Source organism: Phoxinus phoxinus, assembly GCF_949152265.1.
Source record: "Phoxinus phoxinus genome assembly, chromosome: 3".
In the NCBI taxonomy this organism is placed as follows: domain Eukaryota; kingdom Metazoa; phylum Chordata; class Actinopteri; order Cypriniformes; family Leuciscidae; genus Phoxinus; species Phoxinus phoxinus.
Genome location: NC_136878.1, coordinates 30680603 through 30708157, shown reverse-complemented (window position 1 = coordinate 30708157; position 27555 = coordinate 30680603). Strand labels below are relative to the sequence as shown.

Below are 27555 nucleotides of genomic sequence, written 5' to 3'. Positions count from 1 at the left end.
ACAAAAGAAGATATTTTGAAGAATGTCAGTAACTAAACAGTTATCGACACCAAACAGTTGATGGGCCCCATTGATGTCCATAGTATTTTTTTCCACATTATGGAAGTCAATGGGGCCCATCAACTGTTTGGTTACCCATATTCTTCAAAATATATTATTTGTGTTCAGCAGAAGAAAGGAATTCATACTTTACAGGTTTGGAACAACATCTTGCCCGTCTTATTTACATTGGTGTGTTTGGTTCTGTTGTAATTCATTGTGTTGTAGGCCTAATCGTTTTTTTTTTTTTTTTTTTTTTCCTAATATGCGTTGTGCTGTAATTTGTAATTGCTGTTGGGTATCTTAATTCTGTTTTGTTGTGGCATACTTTTTTTTGTGTGGAATAATTCTGTTGTTTTATCGGATATGGTGTGGATTATTTCTATTGTGGTGTAATTTTGTCTGGGATTTAATTTTCTAGTTGCCATTGTATTGTGGCAATGGTGTATTTCATAAAAAAAAAAAACTTCTTGGCTTATTTCCATTATGTTGTCTTAATTGTCTTATTTTGGTTGTATTTATGGTGTATATGTGTTGTGTGTGTGTGTGGTGTAATTTTGTTCTGCTTGGTTTTTTGTGTGTGTGTGTGTGTGTGTTGTCGCTTATATGCATTGTAATTTTAGTTGCCGTTGTGTCTTACTCCTGTTGTATTGCATCTTAAAACGGTTGTATTTTGAACTTTCGTAGTTTTGTGCATCCCTGGGCCGCCACAATTATACGAGGTCAACCTTGTGCATTTAACTCAGACTCTTTCTCCGTCTGTCTTTCTCCCCCTTCTCTCATTTTTTCCTCCCCCACTTCATCTTTTCTCTGTCACAAGCTTAATTAGCCGCTGCTTGTTAACAGGCTCAGAGAGTTTAGCGCATAAACATGGATGGAGGGATAAATTCACGCCGAAACGAGCGCACGATAAGAGAAATCACCCAGCTCCACTATTTCTATAAATAAACTATCAGCAAACGCCTGTGCGGAGTAGCCTATCTTCACACCGACGATAAGACATGCTCCAGGAATGTGTGCGTCTGTGTGTCCAGAATACACTTTGAAGTGAGAAGAGGCTTTGATTTGATGTGTAACTCCGAGATTGCGGCGTGCACGCCAGTGTTTATGCGTCTGCGCTGACATAGACGTGTTTGTTATTCCTGCTTATTGTCTGTCATCTTCTGTGTGGTTCATCTGGACGAAATCATTTGCATGTGAATGTATATCGCTATGAGTACCGCCTAATAGAATATGCAATTATGTATTACAATAAGCCATTGAACATCCGTGATGAGCCCTGTCATGGTTTGACAGACATATTTCAGACGTCTGTTTGACACTTCATTTCGTCCCATGCTAATGTAAAATAGCCTTTATATAGTTGTTATAGCATTCTGTTGTGTTTAGCGTCTATGTCACACGGTACCATTTGGAATATTTCAACCAAATAACCATGTCTGATGCTATATTCATGGTAAATTTACCAGCTTGCGTAAGTCATCCACAGCAAACAGACAACAATCGAGTGTCCGATTTAATCCCACACGTCTATCTCGATGTTCAGATCGAGCCTTTTGCTTTCACACATGTGCCTCCTCCGCTAGTTAAAGAGCTCACAGTGAAATCTTAAGGGGTTCATCATTACATATTTAGTGGGCAGGCATCTGATATAGCTGTAAGGTTTTTAATGCAGCGCCCCATTGATCTGACGCACATGTCGGCTCCCGGGGTTACCGGACGTGCCTCCATTTGCATAAGGGCCCTGGGCAAGGTTCCTCTCACGCATTGATTGGCTTGTCCTAGGGAACCTCGCATCGCCTCCCCACATTGATCACTTTTTTTTTTTTTTTCTTCCCTGAGATAGTGCTATGCAGAGTTCACCTCAAACGCATCCTCCCCAACCTGCAGGAGGAAGGAGTGTGGGAGAGAGGAGAGGAAGAAACTTTGCCGCCAATATTTTAATAGTCACTGCGCCGAGGGGGAACCAAGAGCGAGGGAAGGGTCATGTGATGTGTATTCATGCCTCGGTTCAGGGTGGGTACTGAACAGGGTTTACAGATACAGCACACACACATATATATATGGAACACGATTATAGAGTTACAGCTTAGTCATACACTCATACATTTTTTAGCACTTTATTCATTTTTCTCTCCCTGATGTCTGCTTATAATGTTAGTCAAGGTTTTCTTGCACTAAAAACTGTCGAATTTGTATTTGTCAGACTATTTTTCACTTTCTTCTGAAACTGAAACATGGGGGGGGGGGTTATAGTGTTTTAGTTGATAATGTCTGATAGATTTTGTGTGGTGAGAGAGAACAACTGGCTACAGAGAAATTGAATTGATTCAAACTGACTTGCGAATGAGTCTGAATCAAACATAGGAGTCAGGAATCATAGACTGTATTGGTCAGACAATTCACTTAATTCAATCTATTTAGATTGCTCTCTCTTACTATGGTTTCTAACCTTGAAATGAGCCACAATACTTTCAGGCATGTTGTTGATGCCTAAAAAGTTAGCATTGCCCTGTCTTTTAGTAAGTGTCGTTAATGTATTTATTATTGTTGTCTTTTTTTTCTTTTCTTTTTTTGCCTTGAATCGATATATACACTAACTATTCAAAAGTTTGGGCTCAGTAAGATTTTTTTTTAAATACATTAATATGTTTATTCAGCAAGGATGTATTAAATTGATATTTACATTGTAAATAAAGGCATTTATAATGTTACAAATATTCTATTTCAGATCAATGATTTCTTTTTAATCTTCTATTCATAAAAATGTGCTGAAAACACGCTTTCCATAAGAATATTAAGCAGGACAACTGTTTTCAGCATTGCTTATAATAATAAGCAATGTTTCTTGAGCATCAAATCAGCATATTACATTGATTTCTGAAGGATCATGTGACACTGAAGACCACGTAATGATGCTGAAAATTCAGCTTCGCCATCATAAGAATAACAATTTAACTGTTTTTGCATTAATTTGATACAAAAAAAATTCAGCCTTGGTGAGCATAAGAGACATCTGAATATAATAATAAAACAATTCTTGCAGACCTCAAACTTTTGCATGGTAGTGTAATCTTTCTATACTTAGGCAGGAAGCTTTTGAGCTTTGAAAGTTTCATCATGTTTACAGAGTAAATTTTATTTCTACAAATAAAGGTAAATGGATATTTTTCATAATCCCTTTTAGAGATTAAGAACATAAGGTGTAAAATGGAGCGTATCCCAGAGAGAAACTTTGATACATTTATACTCTTGCAGGTGATCTTTAACACAGTTCAACATTCCACTCTTCCTCTTGATTTTGTGCGGAGTGCCGCACATGACCTCAGGAACAAACAAATCCCTTTCTCGCCTTTCCACATGCTTTTCCTTCCTTCCATCTCTCTCCCTTAGAGCCTACGGCGAGGTCTGCACACGGGACTAAGGCTAGTCCAGGAGGACAACATCCCTCCATCCTTCACATTTGATTTTCTGTCTGCGTCTCTTGCTCTTATACACACAATCTTTGTTCTTTTCACTTGTGCTTTGTCTCCTCTTCTTCATTATTAGAAGCATTACACAGTTTTCTTAACCACGCGCGACACGATAAAGCAATACCAATAACAGATAAAGCAGTAGCTATCTATTCCATGTTAGTTAGTCTAGATTTTTTTATGACCAAGTGTTGAACAAAAGGACATTTTGTCAGTCGCTTGGTTGTGATGGATAGTGAAGAAGAAAAAAATGCCATTTTAAATCTGTATGACTTTTTCTTGTGAAAAAAAATATAGATTTTGAAGAATGTTGATAACCAAACAGTTTTTGTAACCATTGACTTCCATTGTATGCACAACAAGTTTTGAAACTCTTCTCGAAATATCCACTTTTGTAAAAAAAAAAAAAGAATTAAAAAAAGTTTGGAACGACATGAGGGTGAGTAAATAATGACAGAACTTTTAGTTTTGCGTTACCTAAACCCTTTAAGGAAAGGGTTTGAATTAGACCCGGATGATTTGGAACGACATTCAAAAAAGATTCAAAAAAGAAAATGAAGAGCAATGTTCCACATTCTGGAAAACAAGAGGCCAGAAAGAAAGAAAAACAGCTGTGAAAGTGCTCTATACCGAAAGAGAACCACCACACTTCACAAATGTCACTGAACTCTGCACCTTCAGAGGATGTTGGATATCGGTTTCTCCATGAACTTCAGATGTTTTACCTCCTCAGTACCTTTTTTTCCCCCCTCATTTCTCTCTCGCTTTCATTCAGCATTCTGCTTCCCCCTCCATATGCGTTTCAAAACTGATTGAACGTCAGCATGTTTTATAGCACCGTGTGCTCTTTGAATCAAACTTTCTCACTCTCCACATGTCATAAGAGAGCATTCTGGGTATTCATAATATCACACGTGTCCGTGCGATGCCGGGTATCCTATAGATTTGAGCCGTGGAAGTCTGCTCGTCTCCGCGGTGCTCTCTGCGGAGAGGCGAGAGCTTCCCGCTTCTGAACACGTAGTCAAATCCTCTTTGAATCTTTTACGAGACCCTTTTTTTTTTAAACTCTATATTTTAGTTATGTACCTGCGGTAAAACATATTTAATTTTTAAGCTCGGGAAGCCGACACTGAAAAGAGATGAACTGTTTTATGTGCCGTTTTAAGGTTTTATGTGCTGTGAATTATGGTGGGTTGTGTGAAATACTGGAGAGATGGTAAAGGGAGCATCAACAGCTCGTGGTGTTCTTTTGATGTCATCTTAAGACATACGACTGTGGCGGTGGTGTGGGGTTGCGTCCCACTGCGGATGCCTGTAGGTTTTTTTGCTGGTCATAAAAGTGCGCGCACATACCTGAAGTCAGATTGAGGTGTCACAGAGATGGGACCTACACCTCGATGAATGTGAGATGTTGGGCCCTCAGTGAAATGGGATGGTAATATGAGCAATGGGACTGAATCAGCTTGGGTTAGGCTGAAAGTACACTACTATTAGAAGTTTTTCATTGAGGTATTCCTCAAATAAAGCCAAACACTCACCACAAAACGGAAGCTCGACATCCTGTGCGCATTTAAAAACTCACGCTTTACACTATTCACAAACTAGACGTTTCACTTAATTCTCCCCGACTGTAGCAGCAGTTTGTTCTTACAGACTCGCATACGAGAGTAGATTCTTAATGTGACCAAACAACTTGGAGAAAGGGCTTGCACTGGTTTTGGGGAGATGTGGGCAGCAGTTAGAGTTTTTTTGTTGTTGTTGTTGCTGCACACTTGCAGCAAAACAGCAGTGACAAACACGCTTTGCGCATTGCGTGTTGGCTACGCTCGGCTTTTTGTCGCTATCTTTCTATATAAAAGGGAGCTTTAGTCTTGCAGTGTGTTTGGCTATGGTGGACGTCTGCGTTTATATATGGCCTGCTCTCTCATACCTTAAAAAAAAGCATCATTACAGTCTACTTCTTATCTTGACAGTGTCAGAATCCGTCTATATACCCTTCCACAGCTGCCCCATCCCCCCTTTCCTTAACCTCTTACCTTATTTTCTCCCCCTTTTTCTCGTTCATTTTCCTCCCCCCTTCTCTCCAGCTCGTCCTCCTCAGGCTTTTCCACTGTGATGCCAAAACTCGATTTACCCCTCATCACTGTCTCTTTTTCTCTCTTAGGGGACACATTCTTGATTTGGACTCATTTCACATTGATAAAAACACTAGGGGGCACTGCTTATCCTTTGTAACTGCTTTTGCATAGACTAAAGTAGATGAGAGCAGTGTAGGTGTGTGTGTGGAGAATGAGATTTCTTTACTTGCTTTTCCAATCTACATTAACAGTTGAGCGGGACAGTTTACCCCATAGCCTGTTTTCCTGGTCTTTCTCACTAGTTGTCTTACCTTTTGTGTGTGTGTGTGTCTATTACATTTTGTTCTAAAGAAAATGCGTTAATGTGATCTTGAGGATTCACCACTAGTCTGTTACTTTCTTTTGCCATTTTTTCAAGCCGTATTTATCCACCTCAGAGCCCTTCAAACCGACCTGCCGTCTCATATTCAGGTCACATGTGTTTCACACACGTACACATACTAACAATAGCCCGGCGAGTTTATTTGACTCATCGATGACATTTAACTCAAGAGTGTGAGTTAGTCAGCACCTCGGATGTCGTATCGCAGTTCCGGATACTTGGAAATTGAGACGCATGTAGTCGTTTTGACGTGACAGTTGGGAATTATCAAACGTCTGAAACGAAAAGAAAATTAAAAGCAACATGAAAGATACTTTATGATTCCTATAATTGATGCATCTCCGTTTACGAACTCTACGAATTTTGCGCTTCGCATCCAGAGGCGTCAAACACGACAAAGAACAAAGGAAACGGCAGAAACTGGCTTTCTCACTATTATAACCACAGAAGGAAAAATTCACAAATGACAAGATAATCACTGCATTCGCACTTACCTTTATCAGCACATAAATGTCTTCTGTGGCTGCAAACTAAATAAATAAAAGTGTTTTTATCCTTGAATGTCCTCAGCTGTGGTTGGTAATTGCCACACTCTGACAAATCGCTGACAGCAGTTAAATAGTTAAAAAGATAATTCTGCTGTAAGTGGTGTATTAGGGGGAAAGGTCATTCTTGGCCTATTTAGAACGTTGAATCCCTTTCCTAGCGAAATCCAGACTTTGTCCCTTTGTGCTTGAGTGACATGGGCTTTCTCTATAATAACATCCCTAGTAATGGGCCATAATAATATATATTGTGCTAATCAGAAAGTATACTACTAACTAAGTATACTAATAAGCATCAAACTGACAACCATCAATAAACGGATTGTACGACAATGCTACATTTTATTCAGTTGAATGCTAATTAGTGTAGTTCGTTTTGGGATATATGTGTATTTGTGTGATTTTATATCAATTAAATAAGCATTACCAAGTTATTTTTGGACTCTTTAAAGGACATATATTTGTTACTTCTTAGATGAAAATATGTTTTGGTACTTTGGTATTATATATATATATATATATATATATATATATATATATATATATATATATATATATATATATATATATATATCTTTTTGGACTCTTTAAAGGACATATAGATACTTGTTACTTCTAAGATGAAAATATCTCTTGGTGCTTTGGTATTATATATATATATATATATATATATATATATATATATATATATTGTACACTAAAGTAACTTATTTTGCTTTCATTTTCTTGCTTGACCATTCTTATTGACTTTTATTGACATTGATTTTTAGCAACTAAAGCTAACAATCAAAACGTAAAAAAAAAATTAATTGAAACTTTCTATGTAATAGTAATTAAAAATTTTGTTAGACAAAGTATTTTTTTTTCTCTTTTAGATACTGTGCGTGTGTGTCTATAAAAGTGTGTGAGGAGGTTGTGAAGCCGTAATAGGTTTTTTTTTTTTTCTCTTCAGCCTCTCTTTCACACTCACCCTCTCTTCTCCTCAACTCCTGGTTAAAACGTAGCTGGTGGCTATGGGAAGTTAATTTCAGATTGTTATATATTTCCATTAATTTCGTCCGTCTGGTGCTGGACTGCCTTTGAGAACAGGGGTATCAGAGGCTCATTTTTGGGGGGTTCAGGAGTTCTTTCCCTTCGGCAGGCTAGACGGAGCTTTAGAAACAGATAGCTGATAGGCGAGCGGTTTCGTCACGTTCATTAGCCATTGGTCCCCCTTTTTTTCTCCTCCAACTTTTGGAGTTGTGACTGAAAGGATGGGGTGAGTGCCTCAGAAAGTTTAAACAAAACGTCTCTGCTGAGAGCCCATCTGAAAAGCCCCGCAGCTAGTCTCAACGTAGAAAAAAGGGAGGTTTGGCCTGACACTGACATTTGAAAGTGCACATGCACGCGCACACACACACACACATTAGCGAGGAGCTTCTTTCGTACACACCCACGTACTTAGAATCATATACAGACAATACGCAGTTGTAGCATACACACACCTGACCTCCCGGTACACTCTGAAACGAGCGAGAAAACTCCCTCGAGGTTTCAAAGAGGCTTAGTATTTTGTTTTCTTCTCGAGTGGCTAAAGTGCACGCCTTTTTCTTTGTTAATAAAACGTTTTTGTTTCATTACTTCTCTTGCTTTTATGTTTTTTCCTTGTGAAGACAAACAGATTGTTAGTGTTATGTCTGGCCGTGGTCTTAGGCAGACATAACATGTAAATATGCAAGTGTTTAGATGTAAATACATGACTTTTATGTTTTAGCATCTTGGGCCATTTTCCGGTCAGGGTGTTTAATATTCACGATTAATTCCTAAGCAGATTTATTGACGTTCTGTCCAGCGTGACCCTATAAGGATGTCATATTCGTTGTGAAGCAGTTTGTAGTTAACATTCATCCAAATAATGGTAGTTTTATCATCGTGTGTACTCTCCGCAGCTGTATTTCTGTCAGACGTGCACTCTGCTCTGCTAGTTTGTCTCGGCGCGTTGACGGCGAGTTGGGCTTTCCTGTAAACACCTCGGGCAGCCTGACCCCTGTCTCTCCTGCCGTCTGCCTGAACCGGCCCTCACCTCCCCCGGCTGACGAGGCCCAGCCTGTACGTGTCAGTGGGCGTCTGAGTTATGACAGAACCGCGTCTCCCTCTTCGCTTCATCCCTCTCCGTCCCCTCATTCTTCCAGCCGGGAGAGTCAATGATCCAAAACTCTGTTAAAACAGGGTCAGCCCCACATGTGCACTTACAGGGTGTCAGTTTAACCTGCTCAAAAATACTTACGGCTATTATTATAGCTTATAAATCATTAAGAAAGTTTAATTATACAAAAATTTCATGGTGGAAATGTGCAGGATGACACATGGGAAGGAGAATTTAATGGGCCAGCAAGTCCCAGCACAGAGAGGGGAAATATTGAGGTTAGCTTTCTATTTTATGGCACTGCCGAAAGGCTGAGGGAGACACTCAGTCGGGTTTTGCCCTGTTGATACGCGCGCTCGGAAATATACCGTTCCCTCGTATCGACGCCAGCGCAGTATTCACGCCGTTTCGAAGGTGATGAAGATGTTGCTGTGATTGCACCTAGTACTTTCTCTAGTAAAATCTCCCCTAATTAACACAAGACTTTAATTAGCCGCCGGGATTTCATCCGTCTTTGTTAGACATCTGTGTTCCACAAAACTAATGTTTGTCACTTATTTTGTATCGTTTTTGTGGTGTGTTTAGAAGCACTGATGAGTAATGTAATGACTTCAAGTGTGTCAATCCAAAAGAGGTGTTCATTTGAATTGATTCCTCTGAATTCCTAATCCTTACCATAATATAGACATGAAGATAAGATTCAATAAAACGTATATGAATGATTTCTATTCATATGTGATATCTTTTAAGATAATTTAATACTACAAGGAATTGTAAAATTGTGTAATAGTTCTGGGAAACTTGGAAATGTTTTAAAATGTTCCAGGCCTGGAAATTTCATGAAAAAGTACAAAAGGTCTTGGAAACTATATTGAATTACAATATTTCACTAGCTACTAAAATGTATCTTTGTAAAAAAATTAATGCTTTTTGTAAACCGCAACAGAAAATCTTTTTTTTAATGAAATTAAAACATTTTTTATTTAGTAAGAAGGACTTAAATGGACCAACAGTTAAAGTAAAGACATTTAGAATGTTGCAAAAGATTTCTATTTAAAATAAACGCTGTTCTTTTGAACTTTCTATCAAAGATTCCTGATTTTTTTTTATCATGATTTCCAATAAAATATAAATCATTTCAATATTGATGATAAGAAATGTTTCTTAAGCTCCAAATTAACATATTAGAGTAATTTCTGAAGGATCATGTGACACTGAATACTGGAATGACTGCTGAAGATTCAGCTTTGACATCACAGCAGTAAATTGCATTAAAAAAAACATTAACATAGAAAAGAGTTGTAGTAATATTTCACAATATAATTGTTTTTACTGTATTTAAAAAAAAAAAAAAATTCTTTCAAAAACATAAAAAAATATCTCACCGTCCCAAAACTTTTGAACAGTAGTACACACCCACACGCACACACACACACACAAGCAAACATATATATATATATATATATATATGTAATTTCAATGAAATTAGTCATGTATCAGTTGCATCTATCCAATTAAAAACGATGTAAAATAAACAACTGCCCACCATCAGTTGTAGCCGGCTGAATGATCTGCACTACATGTGAAGATGTAAACAAAGAGTGAAGACACAAAAGGAGAGTTTGCCGTGATGATACGCACTCCCACACTTGTCGGTACAGTGTGCAGACTCCGCTCTCTCTCCAGGGTTCAAGGCATTGCAGGATCAATGCAGAACGGGTCCAAAATGAGGGGCCCCATCAGCCTTTTATCATCCAAACCGAGATCTCTCCTCATGGGCCCTGTGCCAGGCACAGCTGCTCCGGGGCCCCTCTTTCTCTGACGAGCACAAAAATTTATGCACGCATACACACTCTGCTGGTGCACTATCTCTGCATTTAATTCTCTATCAATATGTTTTCTGCATGTTAGATATTTGATCTCGGTTAGGAGTTGTGGCCCGCGTTTACACCAAAAATGATAGCTATGATGATAAACCATATTAGTGTCCACTCCAACTCATGGTAATATATTGTTTATTATGAGTGTGCAGCTTTAAAAGCTCGGGCCTGTTAAAGTCAGGTGGATTCTGATTGGCTGATTGTTGCAGTTGTGATGTGGAATTTTTTAGAATTATATATTATTTTTGGTAGTATGACGGTACTTTTTGGTAATTGAAGCATAAACCGTCAATGACACCTCAAAGAGCTGCAAGCTTCAGGAGTCGCCTGTGTGTGGCCTTTATTCGACAGTGACTGATGCCCAAGCGCACCCCACCCCTGTGCCCCCTTCACTTGCTCTTTCACTCATCCTGCCCCCATGTTTCCCTCTTTCCTCTTGTTTTCCATGAGTGCAAGCTCGACACAGCACCGCTGCCTTTCCTGGCACGCCGCTCCTTATCCTCTCGCTTTTGTTTTCAGTAGGTGTCAAACGCTCACCGCTTGTGCTGTGTCAGTAAATATTTACCCGGCTTCCTTTTCCTCGGCCGCCTTTGCTGACGTGTGCATGTGTGCGTCCGTCCATGGAGCGTCGCCTACTCGCCCCATCTCCGCTCACAAGGGTCCACTGATACCCCATTCTGGCCCAACCTTTCCGGGACAACACACTGGACGATGTCATCCTTCACACGTGGCGTTCCACTCAGCGACAGGAAGTAGAAGAGGAAGTTATCGCCGCTCGCTCTCCACTTACAAGCGTTCATAAATCAAAAAACGCCCGTCGAGTTCCACTGTGGCGCCTATAAATGCACACGTACCTAGCGAATATACTCCTGGCTGGACGCTCGCAGGGGTTCGATGTATCCACACCGACGCACACGCTGCCTCCCCAGGGCCTCATAGTGTCCTGGTGCTTAGGGTTTCCTTCCTGCCCCAAAGACAAAGGACGGGCAGGCGCTGAGGCCCAGGCTTCAAAGCAGGGGAAGGCACAAGTGTTGTCTCTTCCTGTGCAGGGTGTCGGAGCTCCAGGGCAGCTGCCGCTGTTTTCTCAGCCCCAAGCGGGAGGCCAGAGGAATGAGGCCTGGCCTGTGCCCTCTTGGACCTGGAGAATGAAGAAAGGCCAAAACGTCCCACCTCTTTTGGAGCCCCTCTTGGCTTCAGAGGTTAGATGATCTTAATGGGGTCATCACAACTGTAGCGAAGGACACTGAGATTAGTTTAGCTAGTTGACACCACTGAACTATCAAACCAAAGAGCATTTATTTTAAAGAAAGACAGCACAACTGTTTGTTGTGATGTTATGATAACACAATTGAGATTCAATGTGTGAACAGAAATAGTGTCGAATAGCTGTGTGGATGTAATTTTTTCGTTCTTTTGCTTGATGTAACTTTCAGTGGTAATTGATTCAATGTCACTTAAATTATTATACATAATCATGAAATTTGTGTGTATATTGTTTGCCGCTTGAAACCATACTATATACTGTACATATGATGTTGACATTTATAGTGGTTTACATTTTAAGATGAAGTCTGATGAAGAGCATTTAGCACGAAACGTCACGTTCATTAAATGTCTTTGAGAGCAACTTTTTTTGCCTCATATTTCTAAAGCAGTAAAGTCTGTCAAATTAAACAAAAAGCTCCTGGTCAGAGGCTTCTGCAAGTATGTGGTTTGTCTGTGCGATTTTGTTTCTACCAAGTGTAATGGTGCAACACTCAAATATTCCTACGTTAGCACTTATTTACACTAGGGTAAGTTGTAACTTAAACAGAGCTGGTAAAGCCCCCAGTAATCGGTAAGTAAAAGTAATCGTTCATTTGGAGAAAAGCAGTGCGTCATTTGTTTGTAGATCCGGCTTGGCCTGACAGTCTGTTATCTAATGTTAGATCCTGCAGACTATGCCAAAATTGTTAAATCCTTTGACATTCATATGTTTAAGTGTAGCTTACTGTAAGTGTCCAAATACTTTTTTTGGAGCAGTGTATACTTTTGCCAAGACGTACTGCTGTTGTGCGGATGTGCATGTATGTAGCTGTGCGTGCTGTGCGTCTATGTGCAGTGTTGGCCTTCTCTCACCGGTTGTAATTGGACAGTTAATCAATCAAATATTTAAGCTTCATTTTACCACGCAGTGGGATGTCCAGATTATGGCAGCAGTTTGGATGCATTAGTCTGGACTCAGCACCAATGCTAACAGCATGGCTTCCTGAATCAGCCTGCATCTGGATTCACATGCACGTGCGCGTGAGTGTGTGCGTCCGCACTGTCTTCCCTCACCATGGTAATTGCCGCTTTTTTCATGGTGCTATTTGTTGGTAAGCACGTTCCTTTTTAAAAGCTCATGTTATTTATTTATCTCTTCGCTACTTTATTCCTCCCTCATTCTTCTGGGAATGTGTTGAGTGGTTTTTTTTTCCCCCTGCCTCCAGGGACGCCATTGTGGATTACCATTCAGTTCTCACCTAATTATCTGGTGACTTGCACTGCCTTTGACACGTAATTATCAAAGGCCTAAATAATTGTCTTATTTCTTGTGTGTTTGCATGTAAGTCTCATGGAGAGCGTTCGCTTTTGTCGCCGGGACGGCTGAAATGGCGGAGTATTTATCGCTGCACGAGAATCGCCTCCCCGCCTTTCTTATCATTTAACTCTCCTCTTTGCTTGTGTGTGTGTGCGTGCATATGCGTGTGTGTGTTTCACACTATTTTATGTTCAAAATGCAGATGCAAATAAAGAAGCTCTTCCGTTGCGGTCAGCTTCATTAAGGAAAATGCGATTTCCCAACAACTGAAGTCGAGCAATTAGCTCACTACGTGACGTGAAGCCACTTAAAGTGCTAAATGCTGTATTTTACAGTAGAGGTCACTGAAGAGGTCAAACAGAGGAAGAGAGAGCGAGAGTGAGAATGGGGGACGGGGGCAAGGATATATGACAACGGGGGTATTTTGTCCTCATCAGCTGCAGGATTTAGCTGCTATCGGAAGGACTATTTCGGTTAGCTGGTCCAAAATCATCCTTGTGTCTTTAATTGGGTTTCTACTGATTGGGGTCTCATAGCAACTGGGCTCTGTAGCAAAAGACGGATGAAGAGAACAGTCTTAATGGAGCTTATAGGGAGAAAAGGAAAGGAAATCTGCTGTCTTCAGAGGTTTCCTGCTGGTAGTCCTTGATACTGTTTGACCGAATGTCACGGCTGACCATTTACTACCTTACAGCATTTCCAAAATGGCCCAGTGTAAACAAAATTTTAAAAACAACCGGCTTATATATATATATATTTCGGGCTTGATAGTAACCAAGTATATTACAGTAACCAAATGCGGGTGGATTTTAAGAGGTGGCGTATTACGCAGTCACTCCTACTAGCCACTTTGTCGGGTAGAATTTTATACAATATACTCGCACTCTCATCTCTCCGACAGCTTTGAAACAGAAACCCTTTACTCACTCGTTTAATTTGCTCCGGACAGGGCTTGAATTCCGGCGAGGGATTGCGCGTATTGAGCATAATTTTACTCATTCCCGTAGATTTTGTGCTCACACCCACAGTGTATGCACATAAAGACACATAAATAAGTATATTTGCTGTATAAAACAGTATAATGGGTCCATGCGTCAGGTCTTAAAGCGACAGCTGTCTAATATACCGGCTGCCAAATTATGAGATAATATAAAAAATATCTATATGGTAGTTTTCCCCCTATGTTATCTATGTCAAAATTGTGGACCGTGAAAATGCTGAGTGCCCAGTAACTTTGGAAAACCACTACCTACTGTGGTTGGTGAGCAGAAAAGTAAATGTCAAGCCCTATATATATTTATGTGTGTAATGTCATCTGTAGTATTTGCATAATGAATTGCAACTGGTATTCTTTCTTACATCTATTTGCATACTGAATTGTGATTTGTCTTCTAACCATTTACAGCTCCGTTTACACTGCATAGTAACTAAGTGTTGATTCTTGTGAGCAGCCGACTGAGAAAATACATGTATTGAGAGTCATAACAACTGATGCAACGAAACCTAAAACTTTAACACTAATCTTTCGCTGCTGTTCAAGCACAGTTGTTTTCTACAGAAAATGCTAATTTCACTGCTAACACACTTGTGTCGAAAACGAGGGAGTGATGTTTTCGTTCCATCTCGAAGGCTGGATGTCATCTCCGTCTCATTGCCTCCTTCATCGCGCCTTCACCTCTCCCCCTGTCTCTCCTCCTTAAGCCAGATGCTCAAGTGCAAAGAAAAGGGCAGAAGTGAGATAGCAAATGTTTCAACATCTGTCTCTGTTGATTTTAGCGCAACAAGTACTTCCACATGTTTGCTTTTTCTTCGCGCTGTTTCTGGGCAGGAGGTTGATGAGCACATCTGCCCGGTTTCTTTCTTTTATGGGTACAGACCAGCTGAGAGTGCGGCTCACGTGGTGCTATAATGCTTAAGCTAATGTACGGAGGAATGCAGATTACGAGTGTTTTAAGGCTTTGGTCCCGTGCGTGCCGTCATTCTCACTCGCTCCCTTACATTGATTGGACTGTCAGTAAATTATTTATTTTTTCATATGTTCTTTTAATAATTTCAGTGCTTGGCTCTGCCCACAGGGCATTTAGAAATTTAGGTTTACATTGATGATGGGCGGTGTGTGTGTAATACAGTTGCAGACAGCGTGTGTGGAGCACATAGACTGTCACTGAAGGACATCAATCAGAGCAATGTGATGGTGTAAATCTAATACACATGTTTCAGTTTTCCCGAAGGAAAACATCACAGATTCACACACATCAAAGCTGCTCTCCGTCATTTCCCCCATCCTATCCAATGCCTTGCTTGCTTTGAGATTGTGTTTACATGATTTTGTCAGGGCGTTTGTCACAGCGTAAGTAAATCTGTCATTAAATGCCTTTTTATGTGATTAAAATATTCATGCATAACGTTTCCATATTAGCAGCAGCGATGATATACATCACTTTCCACCAATAGGGTACAAAAAGTTTGTTTATTCATTCATTCATTCGTGTGTGATAATTGGTATAGAAAAAAAAATATTTATATAACAGCATTAAATGGTTGAACTTGACAACTACAGTCAGCACAACAATATATGAAAAAAAATAAAATAATGGCATGAGATTATTTATTGTCCTGCTAGAAAAGGACTACAATACTCTTTGTGTACAACTACTTACTATATTCATTTTTATGTGTCTTAGCAGTTATCTAACACAAGTTTCACAACATGAATTATGGGATTTGTTATTTTAATTATAGGAGTATTTATTATTTAATTATAGGATACCAAAGTGCACAGTATTGCTAGAAAGTCCCATGCTCTATTTGGTTCTTTTTATTCCATTTTTTTTTTTTTTTTTTTGTAGAACCATGTTTATCTGGAACGTGTATATAGTAAGCTTTCCAAAGTCCAAACGCTGTCTTAACTGACACTTTTAGTAGTTTTTAAAAGGTTGAATTTGCTGGCCTCTTGGGTATCATTGAAACAGGAATACGTTTTAGCCATGCGTGTTTCAGTCACTTTGTGTGTGTGTGTGTGAGTGAGTGTGTCTGTGCGAGCCGACATGTGCTTCCTCCCCTTTTTTCTTTAAGAGGATGCTCCTGAGAAAAGCTTATCAGCGGTGTGATGTATTAGTCCTTAGTGCCTTAATAGATTCCATTTATCTCTATACAGTCCCTCTAATTTAAATGGGCTTGGGGAATGTATTAAAATGACTATAGACACTTTGATGTAGCACCAGGCCAGGTGTAGCTCCTGTAAAATGGATCACGTAAAGTGATTGTTAACCTATTGTTGTCAGACCGGCCCTTTTTCTCTAGCCGTTTATCTTGAACGGAATAGTTAGCTTGACAGGCTAACTCCTTTGGATTGAATACATTCGAAAATACGGGGATGAAAAAAAGTGGCTCTTCACATGTTTTTTATCATGTAGAAGCAGTTTTTACTTCCTTTTTACATTAAATACTGCAGCATCAAGAATGCATTGCAGACCTTGTACTCCTGCTGTAATGTTTAGCACATTAGCATAGATGACATAAAATATATGATGGTATTGCCATGTTATTCTAATATTTTCCATGGTTATTGAGCGAATACCATGACTTTGACAGTACATGATAATCTAAAGAGTTCTGAACTAAAGTAGAAACTAAAAACACCATACATTTGGATAATCATGTAGCTTTTATTGAAACAATGCTATCATGCTAATTGCTAATATGTCTCTCTCCTCACTCAGATGATTCAGCGAGAAGCAGAAGTGAAGAATCGTGTCCGTGCGGTGGCCATGACCGACTCTGTCCATAACGTCTGGCACCAGGAGGCCAACAAGTCCATTCAGGACTGGCTCAGAGAGGTACGATCTTCCATCAACCGCATATGCCAAAATCTTGATGTTCCCAATCACACAGCATCAATAGCGGCCGCACGGCTCAGCTCAAACAGCCTGGCATTTCATTCAGCGAGCAGATACACTCCCGAAGCAGGAGTCACGGAAAGCCAATAGTTTGTTTTTCATCCCACACTCTTGTTTGTCTGTTTGGGCAGATGTCAATAAGAAATCAAAGCCAAACGCTGCCGCACGCAGGCAGATGCTCTGTTAGTATGTCAGTTTTATTTAGTTGCTGCCCTTTCAGCGATGACCTCGAGACCAGAGACAACACCTGGGAACACTCAATATGCACATAAATATGAGAGAGTGGATCCCAAGCCAGGGCTACAGGGGAGACAGCCATGCAAATGCCAAGCGCAAACACACACCCTCGCCTCTCGCCCGCTTTCCCCGTGAAACAGCGGACCACCCAGCCCACCAGAAAAAAATGTCTTTCATTCCTTTGTCTTTGCTGATCTGCTTTACTCCGTCAGATGTTTGCTTGCCTTTTGTTTGCCTTGGTGATTTTTTTTTTTCTTTGACTGTTGTAGTTTGTCTTTGGGCAGTAAGGCTCTTTCTTCATCCAACCTTTCTTTCTTTCTTTCTTTCTTTCTTTCTTTCTTTCTTTCTTTCTTTCTTTCTTTCTTTCTTTCTTTCTTTCTTTCTTTCTTTCTTTCTTTCTTTCTTTCTTTCTTTCTTTCTTTCTTCTGATGAGTGCAATAGTCTTTATATGGTCACAATTGGGCACGTAGGTTTTCTTATACGCAAATTTTAAGCACACTTCGGCATTATTTTTTTCAAAGTGATTTTTATGTGTACTTTTTGTATTGCCCCGCATAATAAGTCCATCAAAAATAGGAACACGTTTCAGTTCATTTGTTCTTTCTTGTAGGTGTTTCTTAAATGTGACTTACACCTGAGAATAAAAATGTGCAAATATGGGTAATGCTTGATATGACAGCAGCTGTAGTAATGTAATTTAAACGCTTTTAAGTTAAAAGATCTTGAAATATGCAGCTGTTTAGCGTGATTTGAGATAAAGAAGATCAAGAAGCAACATTTATACCAGTGTTGTCAGATTTTATTGCTGATTTTAAAACAATTTGTTGAAATAATGCAGGAGATTTCAGTCTTTCCCCATTCAGGTAGAGCAAATAGCTGCCTGGGGGTGTTACGAATAATGGCTGCTCAATAAGCTGACTTGCTTTAAAGGGATAGTTCACCCAAAAAAATAAAAATAAATCAATTTACTTACCCTCATGGCTTTCCCAACCTGTATGACTTTATTTCTTCTGTGGAACACACTAGATTTGAAGAATGTTTTTGCCTATACAATAAAAGCCCATCCAATACAACATTGAACTTCACTGACCTTCATTGTTTGGTCAAAATAATTAATAAAAAAGCAATATGTTATTTTTTTTGTTCCAAAGAAGAAAAAGTCATACAGGTTAAAAAAACACGAGGGCGAGTAAATTATGACATGATTTTAATTTTTTAGGGAACTATCCATTTAAATGGACTTACACAGACTATTGTCAGTGGAAGAAGAAAAGACTTTGTACTGTATATATGCACACACAAGTACTCCCATACATTGAGGACACCAAAATATTAATTTGTCAGAAGGCCTGATTAACACAGATGAGGTTGAGCATTTTATTTAATTGATTTTCAGATCTCATTCATCCCAATAATTGAAGCCAGAGGGTGGACTCTCACTTTAGGAATGTTAAAGTCACTTTCGGTCCTTTCGTGTCACCCATTAACCCCCTAATCCTTTTTTTTACTCCTGCAGGAAATGGGAGCCGGAGTTGTGTAAAGGCATTCGGCTTTCCCACTGCCTGTGTCTCCATCGTAGACCTGTCTTTAATCAGGGTCATGGCCCTATCCCCTTCTATTGTAACGTCCATAGCAATCATGATTTGGACATTATTCAGGTTTGAGATCACTGTTTCTGGCCAGGCAGGCATCTCTGTAGGGGTTTGTCGGAGGTGATGCTCCATTCTTTGCACAATCGTGAGCTCTTTCGTGAAGGGGGTGGTAATTCCCCTTTTCCTCCTGAGGGAGGTGGAGATGGAAGGATGAGAGCCGAGAATTGGAGGGATTTTCAGGACGAGAGCGCAGTAGGACAGGTGATGTGGCGATAATGGGTCAGACTAAGGGCATGTGAGGGAGAGAGAGGGGGAAGGGAAGACATGGGAAAGACAGGCATAAACAGAGCAACCTGAAGGAGAGTCCCTCAGGAAGCAGCGGTATATATACTGAAGGGGAAGAAACATTAAGAGAAAATCTCCTAGGACATAGAGAGAGAGAAGAAAGAAGCAGAGTGAAGAAATATCCATTGTCCATGAGAATACCTGCACTAGAAAGCTGAAGTGATGGAAAGAGAAATGACAAAAAAGCCAAACATATAAACACAACATGCTATTACGTACAAGTAGAGAGAGAGACATGGGCTTCACACAGAAGCAGCAACCAACTCTCATCTGCACAGTAAAAAACACAGCAACTACACATTACCATTAATGGGACATTTTGAGCGGCAGATTTTAAGAAATGTGAATTAATTTACATAAAAACCCAAGTTAGACCAACAGAACCCCCCCAAATGTTGTCCCAACTAGCCAAACACAGTGTTGTGGATAAAGAATTAAAAGTTGAACGATATCTTTGAAATGTTAATGGTTTGTGAGGTCCCAGCATGCACTGCAGCATGAATAAATTATGTGGTTACTGTTATAGGATTGTTTTGCCGTTTGCTGACTTAAAAAAAACATTTATTTTTGTTTATTGTCATTATTTTTTGTGAATTGTTGTGTTGTGATATAAGAGCTCATCGTTTTACATTTGTTGATTGTCACTGTTCTTGAGGGTTGTGTGTCGAGTGCTGAGTCAAGTCACCTTTATTTATACACTCACCGGCCACTTTATAAGGTACACATGTTCAACTGCTCATCAGCCAATCGCATGGTAGCAACTCAATGCATTTAGGCATGTAGATATGGTCAAGACGATCTACTGAAGTTCAAACTGAGCATCAGAATGGGGAAGAAAGGATATTTAAGTGACTTTAAACGTGGCATGGTTGTTGGTGCCAGACTGGCTGGTCTGAGTATTTCAGAAACTGCTGAACTACTGGGACTTTCACACACAACCATCTCTAGGGTTTACAGAGAATGCATTTTAAACAATAGATAGTTTGAAAGCAGCTTCACATTGATAAAAATTAAGATAATGTTTAAAGATCCAAACGGAATTCAATTCTGCTCTAAAGCAGCTCTATAAAAAGACCATAGTTTCATTATTATATAGTGACCTAAAATAATTTTCAACTGGACAAAACAAAGCACTGCTACTCCATGATACAATTTAAAACAATAGTTGTGAGGACCTAAAAATCGGAATGCATCAGGTTGCGTTGAATTTGAGTTTTCTCAACAATTCCTTTTTACAGTGTACATTCGAGTACACATGGCAGCATGAAGCTCAAGACAGTCGTCCGTCTAGTACAATACAGGACTGATAGAGCGCAATGCAACATGTTAAAGGGCAGCTATAGGATAAGGGGCCAGGCACAGGGATGCTTGATAAGTGCATGCAGGTAGGAGAGAGCTTTCTCAGCGGGATCCAACACCTGTCTTCCGTTTACCTTCTCTAACTGAGCCATTAGGAGTCCGCTTAGAGTCCCACCATGCTCCAGCACCCCATCTCCCAGCCCAGAGGAGCCGGGAATACCACAACCATATGGCCCTGATTAATGCTGATGGGCCTTGCCGTAGACTATTATCGCTCATTTGTGTCCGTTTGTCGTTTTTCATTTTGTGCGGCTTCAGCTGGGATGGGATTTGGATGTGTTGCGTAAATGGTTTGTGTGATGGCTGTTCCCGTACACATCTATCGCAGAGCATTCAAAAACGAACCCAGCTCATTTTATTTAGTTGATGTCTGCTGTACTGCATCATATTGAAACACAAGGTATACCAATGTTCTGTATCTGAACTTACTCACATACTTGCTCACAGTGCATTATCTGTAAGTCTGAAAGTAATTGTCTTGAAATTTACTTTTGAAGGCTGTTGATTTTTTTGTGTGTGCCAACTTTGATGGCTGGCATGACAGAGCTTTAAAAGGGATGCAATTAGAGATGCGACTAAAACACTGCATACAGCACAGCAACTAAAATATTTAAAGAATTAGGTCACTCAAAAATGTAACATTTTGGCCCAAAGTTTTGGCAAAGTTTTAGCCCATACAATGAATGTCATTGGGGTCCAAAACAAAAATATTGGACCCACTGACTTTTATTATAAGGATAAATAAACGAGACTCATTAGCTGCTATAGGTAGATACCAAGAAGAATAACAAAGTGCAGTAAACGGCAAAACTATTTATGCTAAACCAGTGGGTTTGATTAATGTTTTTGCACATGTAAGATAAGCGATTGACACCAGAATCCTTCCACATTCAAGTTAAAAATGGCAGCATCTACGCTCTTACATTCAAAATAAGGTAGATACTGTATATCTGGAGTCACTGCAGCACCAGCAATATTGAAGGCCTTTCCTCTTAAGGGAGAGTAGATACTTCATATCCAATTTATCTAATTAATTATTGGTTTTTACTTGTATTATCAGACACTTCTATGTAGCTTTATCAGCTAAAGGGCCATATTACGAGGATATATAGAGATTAAATTGTTATTTTAATGCTATTCAGGACAACCATACGCCATCAGATTTCTCAAAAAGATTGGAGCACTTCCAAGAGCTCGACCCAGCTCCTCTATCCCCCAAAAAATCCTTCCACCATTCTTGCAGTTTTATCTGTTCTTTTAAAGCTGTGTCATCCTCTTACATAGTGGCCTTGGCCTTCTGTTTCATCTAAAACTCATCCTGGTGCATCAGCCAGCCCTGACAAATCTGTTGAAGCCTCTTCCCACCCCCCGCCTCTTTGCCACTCACTCTGGCTGGGACTCCGGTCTTTGAAATTCCTGCCCTTGCTTCCAGCCCAGCTGACATCTTTCTCCAGACGGCATGAATTAAGATTGTACAATAAGACACTTGATGCAGCAGTCAGGGAGCGCTCCTCTCACTGGCCCGGCTCCATGGTGCACAACTAGTGCAGCAGGAATTCTAAAAATAGACAATGCACGCCTGTTCATTCCAATGGCAGTTGTCTTCTCCCCCAACCCAGGCACGCAGGCGATTGACAGGATTAAGAGAGGAGAATAAAGACAAGAGAAATGAGAGGAGAACTCCAGAGCCATGGCACAGGGCTTTTTTTTTTTACTTTGTGTCATACATGCCAAAAGAAGGGATGACTTATCAACTACATATCACAGCAGTAATTGAGCTTGAAACTGTTGCATGCTAAAAAAAAAAAAAAGCTAAAAGCTTTTGTTATTGTTAAAACTAGATATTTCAAATAGATAAAGCTATGTGTTTATACAGTTTTCAGGTATATTTAGTGCATGTGTGTACGTTCCGTTTGGGGCAGTATATTTTTTTAATGAACAAATTCATATAAAATTGATCATAAGTGACAGTAAATCTTTGGACCACAAATTAAAAAAATTGTTGTCCCTCCATTGACAGCATTATGCAACTAACACTTTGACTCTTAAAAAGTTCATAAAAGATTGTAAAACTAATCCATATCAATTGAGCCATTTAGTCAAAATTTTCTGAAGAGACTTGTTCGCTTTATTCGATGAACACATTGCATTTAGGCTTTTATTCACATTTAAACATTGATCAGCGAACATAAACTGAAGCTCAACTGAACCTGCTTGATGCGCGAGAACAAACCTCATTGGTTCTTACTGGAGCTCAAACATGCTGCCTAACACAATAATTAACCTCATTGGTTCTTCTCGCACATAAAGCAAGCAAGCAATATATATATATATATATATATATATATATATATTACTGTATTAATATATGTTTGATCAAATATTGTAAATGCATCTTCTTTCAAAAACATTCTAAAATCTTTCTTACCCCAAACTTTTTAACGGTAGTATATATATATAAATGGCAACGATTTTAGGCTCTCCACTTCACACTATATGCCTAAGAACACCCCTTAACTGCGTCCCTTAAAATCATTGTAACAAATGGCCTTGTGGCTTATTACTGTATTAAAGAGTGTTTTTATTTGTGCCTCTTAGTTTGCATCTGATGTGGGTGTTTTCTTTATCCACTTCCTGTTGGGACTATTTAAATTATTGTTAATGTTTACACTTTTGTCATCTCAAAGTCTTAACTGCACTCTACCGCAAACAGCACTTTCACATCCACTACCACCCCAGACTTCAGAATCAGTTTGTTTCTTGAATTGATTTATCATTACACACATTAGTATGAGTTAACCAAGGATGCCTTGAGCAAAATGATTGATGGAATTAAAAATCAAATTCCTGTGCTTTCCAATATACCCCTGCCCCGTTAGCCAAACACACACACACCCATACAGGGTCCCTGTTGGGTGGGAGTGTGGTGACCCCTGGGGTGACACGGGGCTCAGAGGTGAAGGAGGTTGACAGGCTGAGGTGTGATGTGACCTGGGGCTCCGTCTGGGGTGGTTGAATCGCCCGCTCTGTCAGGGGAGGTTGTCTTGGGAGTTGGTTGAGGGTTAGATAGCATTGTGTTTGTGGGTATCTGTCTGTCTTTCTGTCCATATTTGTGTGGACGGGTGGGTCACAGTCCCCATGGCAGTGGTAATGGCTGACAGTGCTATGTCTGCGAAAGTAAACAACCCTAGATAAGCAGCGCTTCACAAGGACGCCAGCTGCAATACGCTAATCGCGTTTGAATTTCTCTGTCTTCTATTCAGCGTGTTTTATCTTATCTCCAGACCTCTCTTTTCCATGCATGCCTTTGTAACTTTTTTCAACTCTGCACCCCATCTAAACAATACAATTGTTTCCATTATAGACATTCTGCCTGCATGTAGAAGTGAAAACATAGCATACAGTAGCAGCTTATGGGTATGACGACTTTCTCAACCAAACATGCCTAATTAAACTCGTTTTAGCTGAAGACATACGCTCTGGATTGAAGAGTAAGCCGAGAGATGGTCTCTCAGGAACCGGGCTGATGGCATTTTGAGGTTGGCGAGGTCACTAAGCCAAGCAAACACCCCTTGGAGGGCCACCAGCGATGTGGCATGTCTCAAAGATACCTAATTGCTTGCTCCTGTCTCCCTCCCCCTTTTTTTCCCTCTCACAGCACTGCTGTAACTGGGTGTCGAGTCCTGAGCCCCTGGATACTCTAGTGGACCCCATGCTCAATGACTGCCCTCGTGTTTCAGCAGGTAAGCAACCACATCTGCATCATAATTCGCATTTCGCCTCTCTTACCCTTTACTTCTCGGTAACCAAGGGTGCACAAAGGGTATCCAATCCTCTTTCTGGAGGGCCGCTATCATGCAGGGTTTAGCCCAAATCCTAATTAAACACACCTGAACCAGCTAATCAAGGTCCTCAGGATCAGCACTTTCAGGCAAGTGTGTTGGGGTCAGAACTCTGCAGAACATTGGCTCTCCAAGAGTAGGATTTGAGACCCCTGCTTTAGGACATCCTATAGCATTGAAGGAAAATATTGCCAGCTTGAATGGTTCTTTAGTTATAATTTTCCCCTATGGATGGAATTGGACAAAATTTGGTGTAGTTATTTGCAGTGTCCTGGTGTCTGTGTGTACCATGGTTTGTTAGGTTTGGACGTTACATTCAGTAGATATCAAATCGTGATTGAGGACCAAAAGTTGAAAATAACCCAAAGTTGTGAAAGATGGCATTAAGTAGGGGAGTGCAGCAGAGAAGCATGTTCCCTTCATAGTTTTAATTTGACAAATGTGCCTTTTAAATCATAATTATCTATCATAATTACATTTTCTTTAAATATGCTCTAATTAAAACAATAATACTAAAGGTTAAATAAAATAAATAAAAAAACCTTATAATTATTTTCCAGATGATCGCTGTGTTATGTCAGGACAATCATTCAGTATCCTAGTTGATATTACTCTTGTCAAGCTTTTATGCCTGAGAGACGAGCAGAGACGGCAAGCGGCTGTTTGATTTGCGACTGTGCTCACTTCATTCATACTGTTTACACTCATTTGTGTATCATATTGTACATGGTTTATAACATTTAAGACATAACAAATAGTAGAAAATGTGTCTGATGTAGTATTTTAATTGATATTACTCCTAGCAGCCTCTGATATCTGAGAGACGTGAAGAGACGGCAATGCAGCTATTGATTTGCGATCATTTCATTCATAGAGTTTACACTCATTCTTTTCACAGACTCATTATAGCATAGTGTTTTTAAAGTTTTATATAGCTATGATATTGTGCTATCCCCTGGCACTCCTGTTATCCAGCAAAAACAAGAAGGCTCTGCCAAATATTTGTCCTATTAATCAGTATGATTTGTTATTCGTATTTGAAGCCATTATCCATGCCTTTCCGAATAAGGTATGCGGCTTTGGGCTTTGTTTTATATATTAAGGATATGGACGGGTCACAATGTTTGACTTCAACGACTGACTAGTTAGTCAGAGGTCTAGTTTATCTAATTCTGTATTGTTCATTTTGTTTCCTTTTTTTTCTGGTGCTTTAATTAGTGTTGTTAGACAGTTTGCACAATGAATCCATTATAAATTATAAAACATCTCATCCTGCACTGTTTTTTTTTCTTCTTCAACTTTTAAAATTTGTCTTGATGACCCCTGATCCAATCTGTTGCATCTCATCCAGCTGTTTTTGAATTCAGGAATGTGTTTCATGTACAGTGCTATGCATAAGTTTAGACACCCATGCTAAAGTTGACTAAAAAGAGGAATAAAAAATCATCCTTTGGAAATTGAACTTAATGCCTTAATTTAAAAAAATAGGAAAAATCCAACCTTTAAGGACACCAATTTTCTTTGTGAATGAATAATGTATCGTAAATAAATAAATTTTCTTCCTTAAAATACAGGGTGCATAAGTCTGGACACCCCTATGTTAAATCCCCATAGAGGCAGGCAGATTTTTATTTTTAAAGGCCAGTTACTTCATGGATCCAGGATACTATGCATCCTGATAAAGTTCCCTTGGCCTTTGGAATTAAAATAGCCCCACATCATCACACACTCTTCACTATACCTGGAGATTGGCATGGAGTACTTTCCATAAGATCATCTCTCAATGCAAATCAAACCAGCTGTTAGGCTAACTGAAATAAAACCATGCCAATCTCTAGGTATGGTGAAGGATATGTGATGATGTGGGGCTATTTTAATTCCAAAGGCCAAGGGAACTTTATCAGGATGCAGAGTATCCTGGATCCATGAAGTAACTGGCCTTTAAAAATAAAAATCTGCCTGCCTCTATGGGAATTTAACATAGGGGTGTCCAAACTTATGCACCCTGTATTTTAAGGAAGAAAATTTATTTATTTACGATACATTATTCATTCACAAAGAAAATTGGTGTCCTTAAAGGTTGGATTTTTCCTATTTTTTTAAATTAAGGCATTAAGTTAAATTTCCAAAAGATGATTTTTTATTCCTCTTTTTAGTCAACTTTAGCATGGGTGTCTAAACTTATGCATAGCACTGTAAACATCACCCTGAGAAACATATTCATCAAGGTCAGGTAAACTCAAAACTAGTCTACTTATTCATTGCTTTCTTTAAACAGATTAGTTGACAAGTTGCACGCAATGTTGTTGTAAACGATCTACTGAACCACAAATGATAAAAATAGGAAATGGGGCATCTGAACAGGTTCATCATAAAGTCATTGTTTTATACTATAAAGTCCACAGCCTTTTAAATCCTTCTGGGTTTTTTTATTAAATATGTGTATTTTAATCGTGCATCAATGTTTTCAAATACTTTAGTTTGTCCTTCTGGCCTTGGTTGTTTTTAGTATTTGGAAGCGTGTCCTCAATTCCAGATTACAGCTATAATCTATAATCCAGAGCAGGGAGATGATGAGGTTGACCTGACCATCACCCCTGCACTAAAGAGATGAAGAGCTGCCCATACTTTGACTCAGCTTCGTGAGATGGTATACTCCCTGACAGATTTATAAAATGTCATTTGATATTTTCACTTGTGCTTTTGTAGCGAGGACAATACTGCCCTGATTTTACTGTAATCTGGATTTGGGGTGAGGGTGGGTTGGGTATTATCCAAGTGAACCATCGTTGAACTGTCAACTTTTGCATTCGTGCATGGCATTTGTTTCAAGTTCAAATGAGCGTGCCTTTTTACCCATCTCCTACAGTTATGAAGAGCTGTGATGCAACCTTTTATGGATCTTGTTTTGGTGTGTCCCTTGAGTGTTACAATTATTATTCTTCCCCAGATCAATGGCAGCCTCATTTATGGTTTTGCTGTTGAGATGTGCACCATAAAAACATATTAAAAGAACAATAGTATTTTGACATCCTAAGCAATATTTATCTCTGACTGATTAACTGAGGCTTGATGGTTTTATTTTCTGACCGTTACCATTACTGTAAATGTAAGAAATAGGGATGCAGGACAGTAACTTTGATTTGATTAGTGTTTATTTTTTTATTTTTTTATTTTTATTAACACTGGCATTTTC

General features: G+C 39.4%; 1 protein-coding gene across 1 annotated transcript in view; it reads left to right on the top strand.

Annotated features, from left to right (window-relative positions):
• Positions 1-27555, top strand: part of arb2a (ARB2 cotranscriptional regulator A) — a 178068-nt gene that overhangs the window by 99649 nt on the left and 50864 nt on the right. Inside the window, exons 9-10 of the mRNA XM_079607028.1 lie at positions 16808-16924; positions 24176-24260. Coding sequence (XP_079463154.1) covers positions 16808-16924; positions 24176-24260 — 202 coding nt within the window. The remainder of the gene's footprint in view (positions 1-16807; positions 16925-24175; positions 24261-27555) is intronic.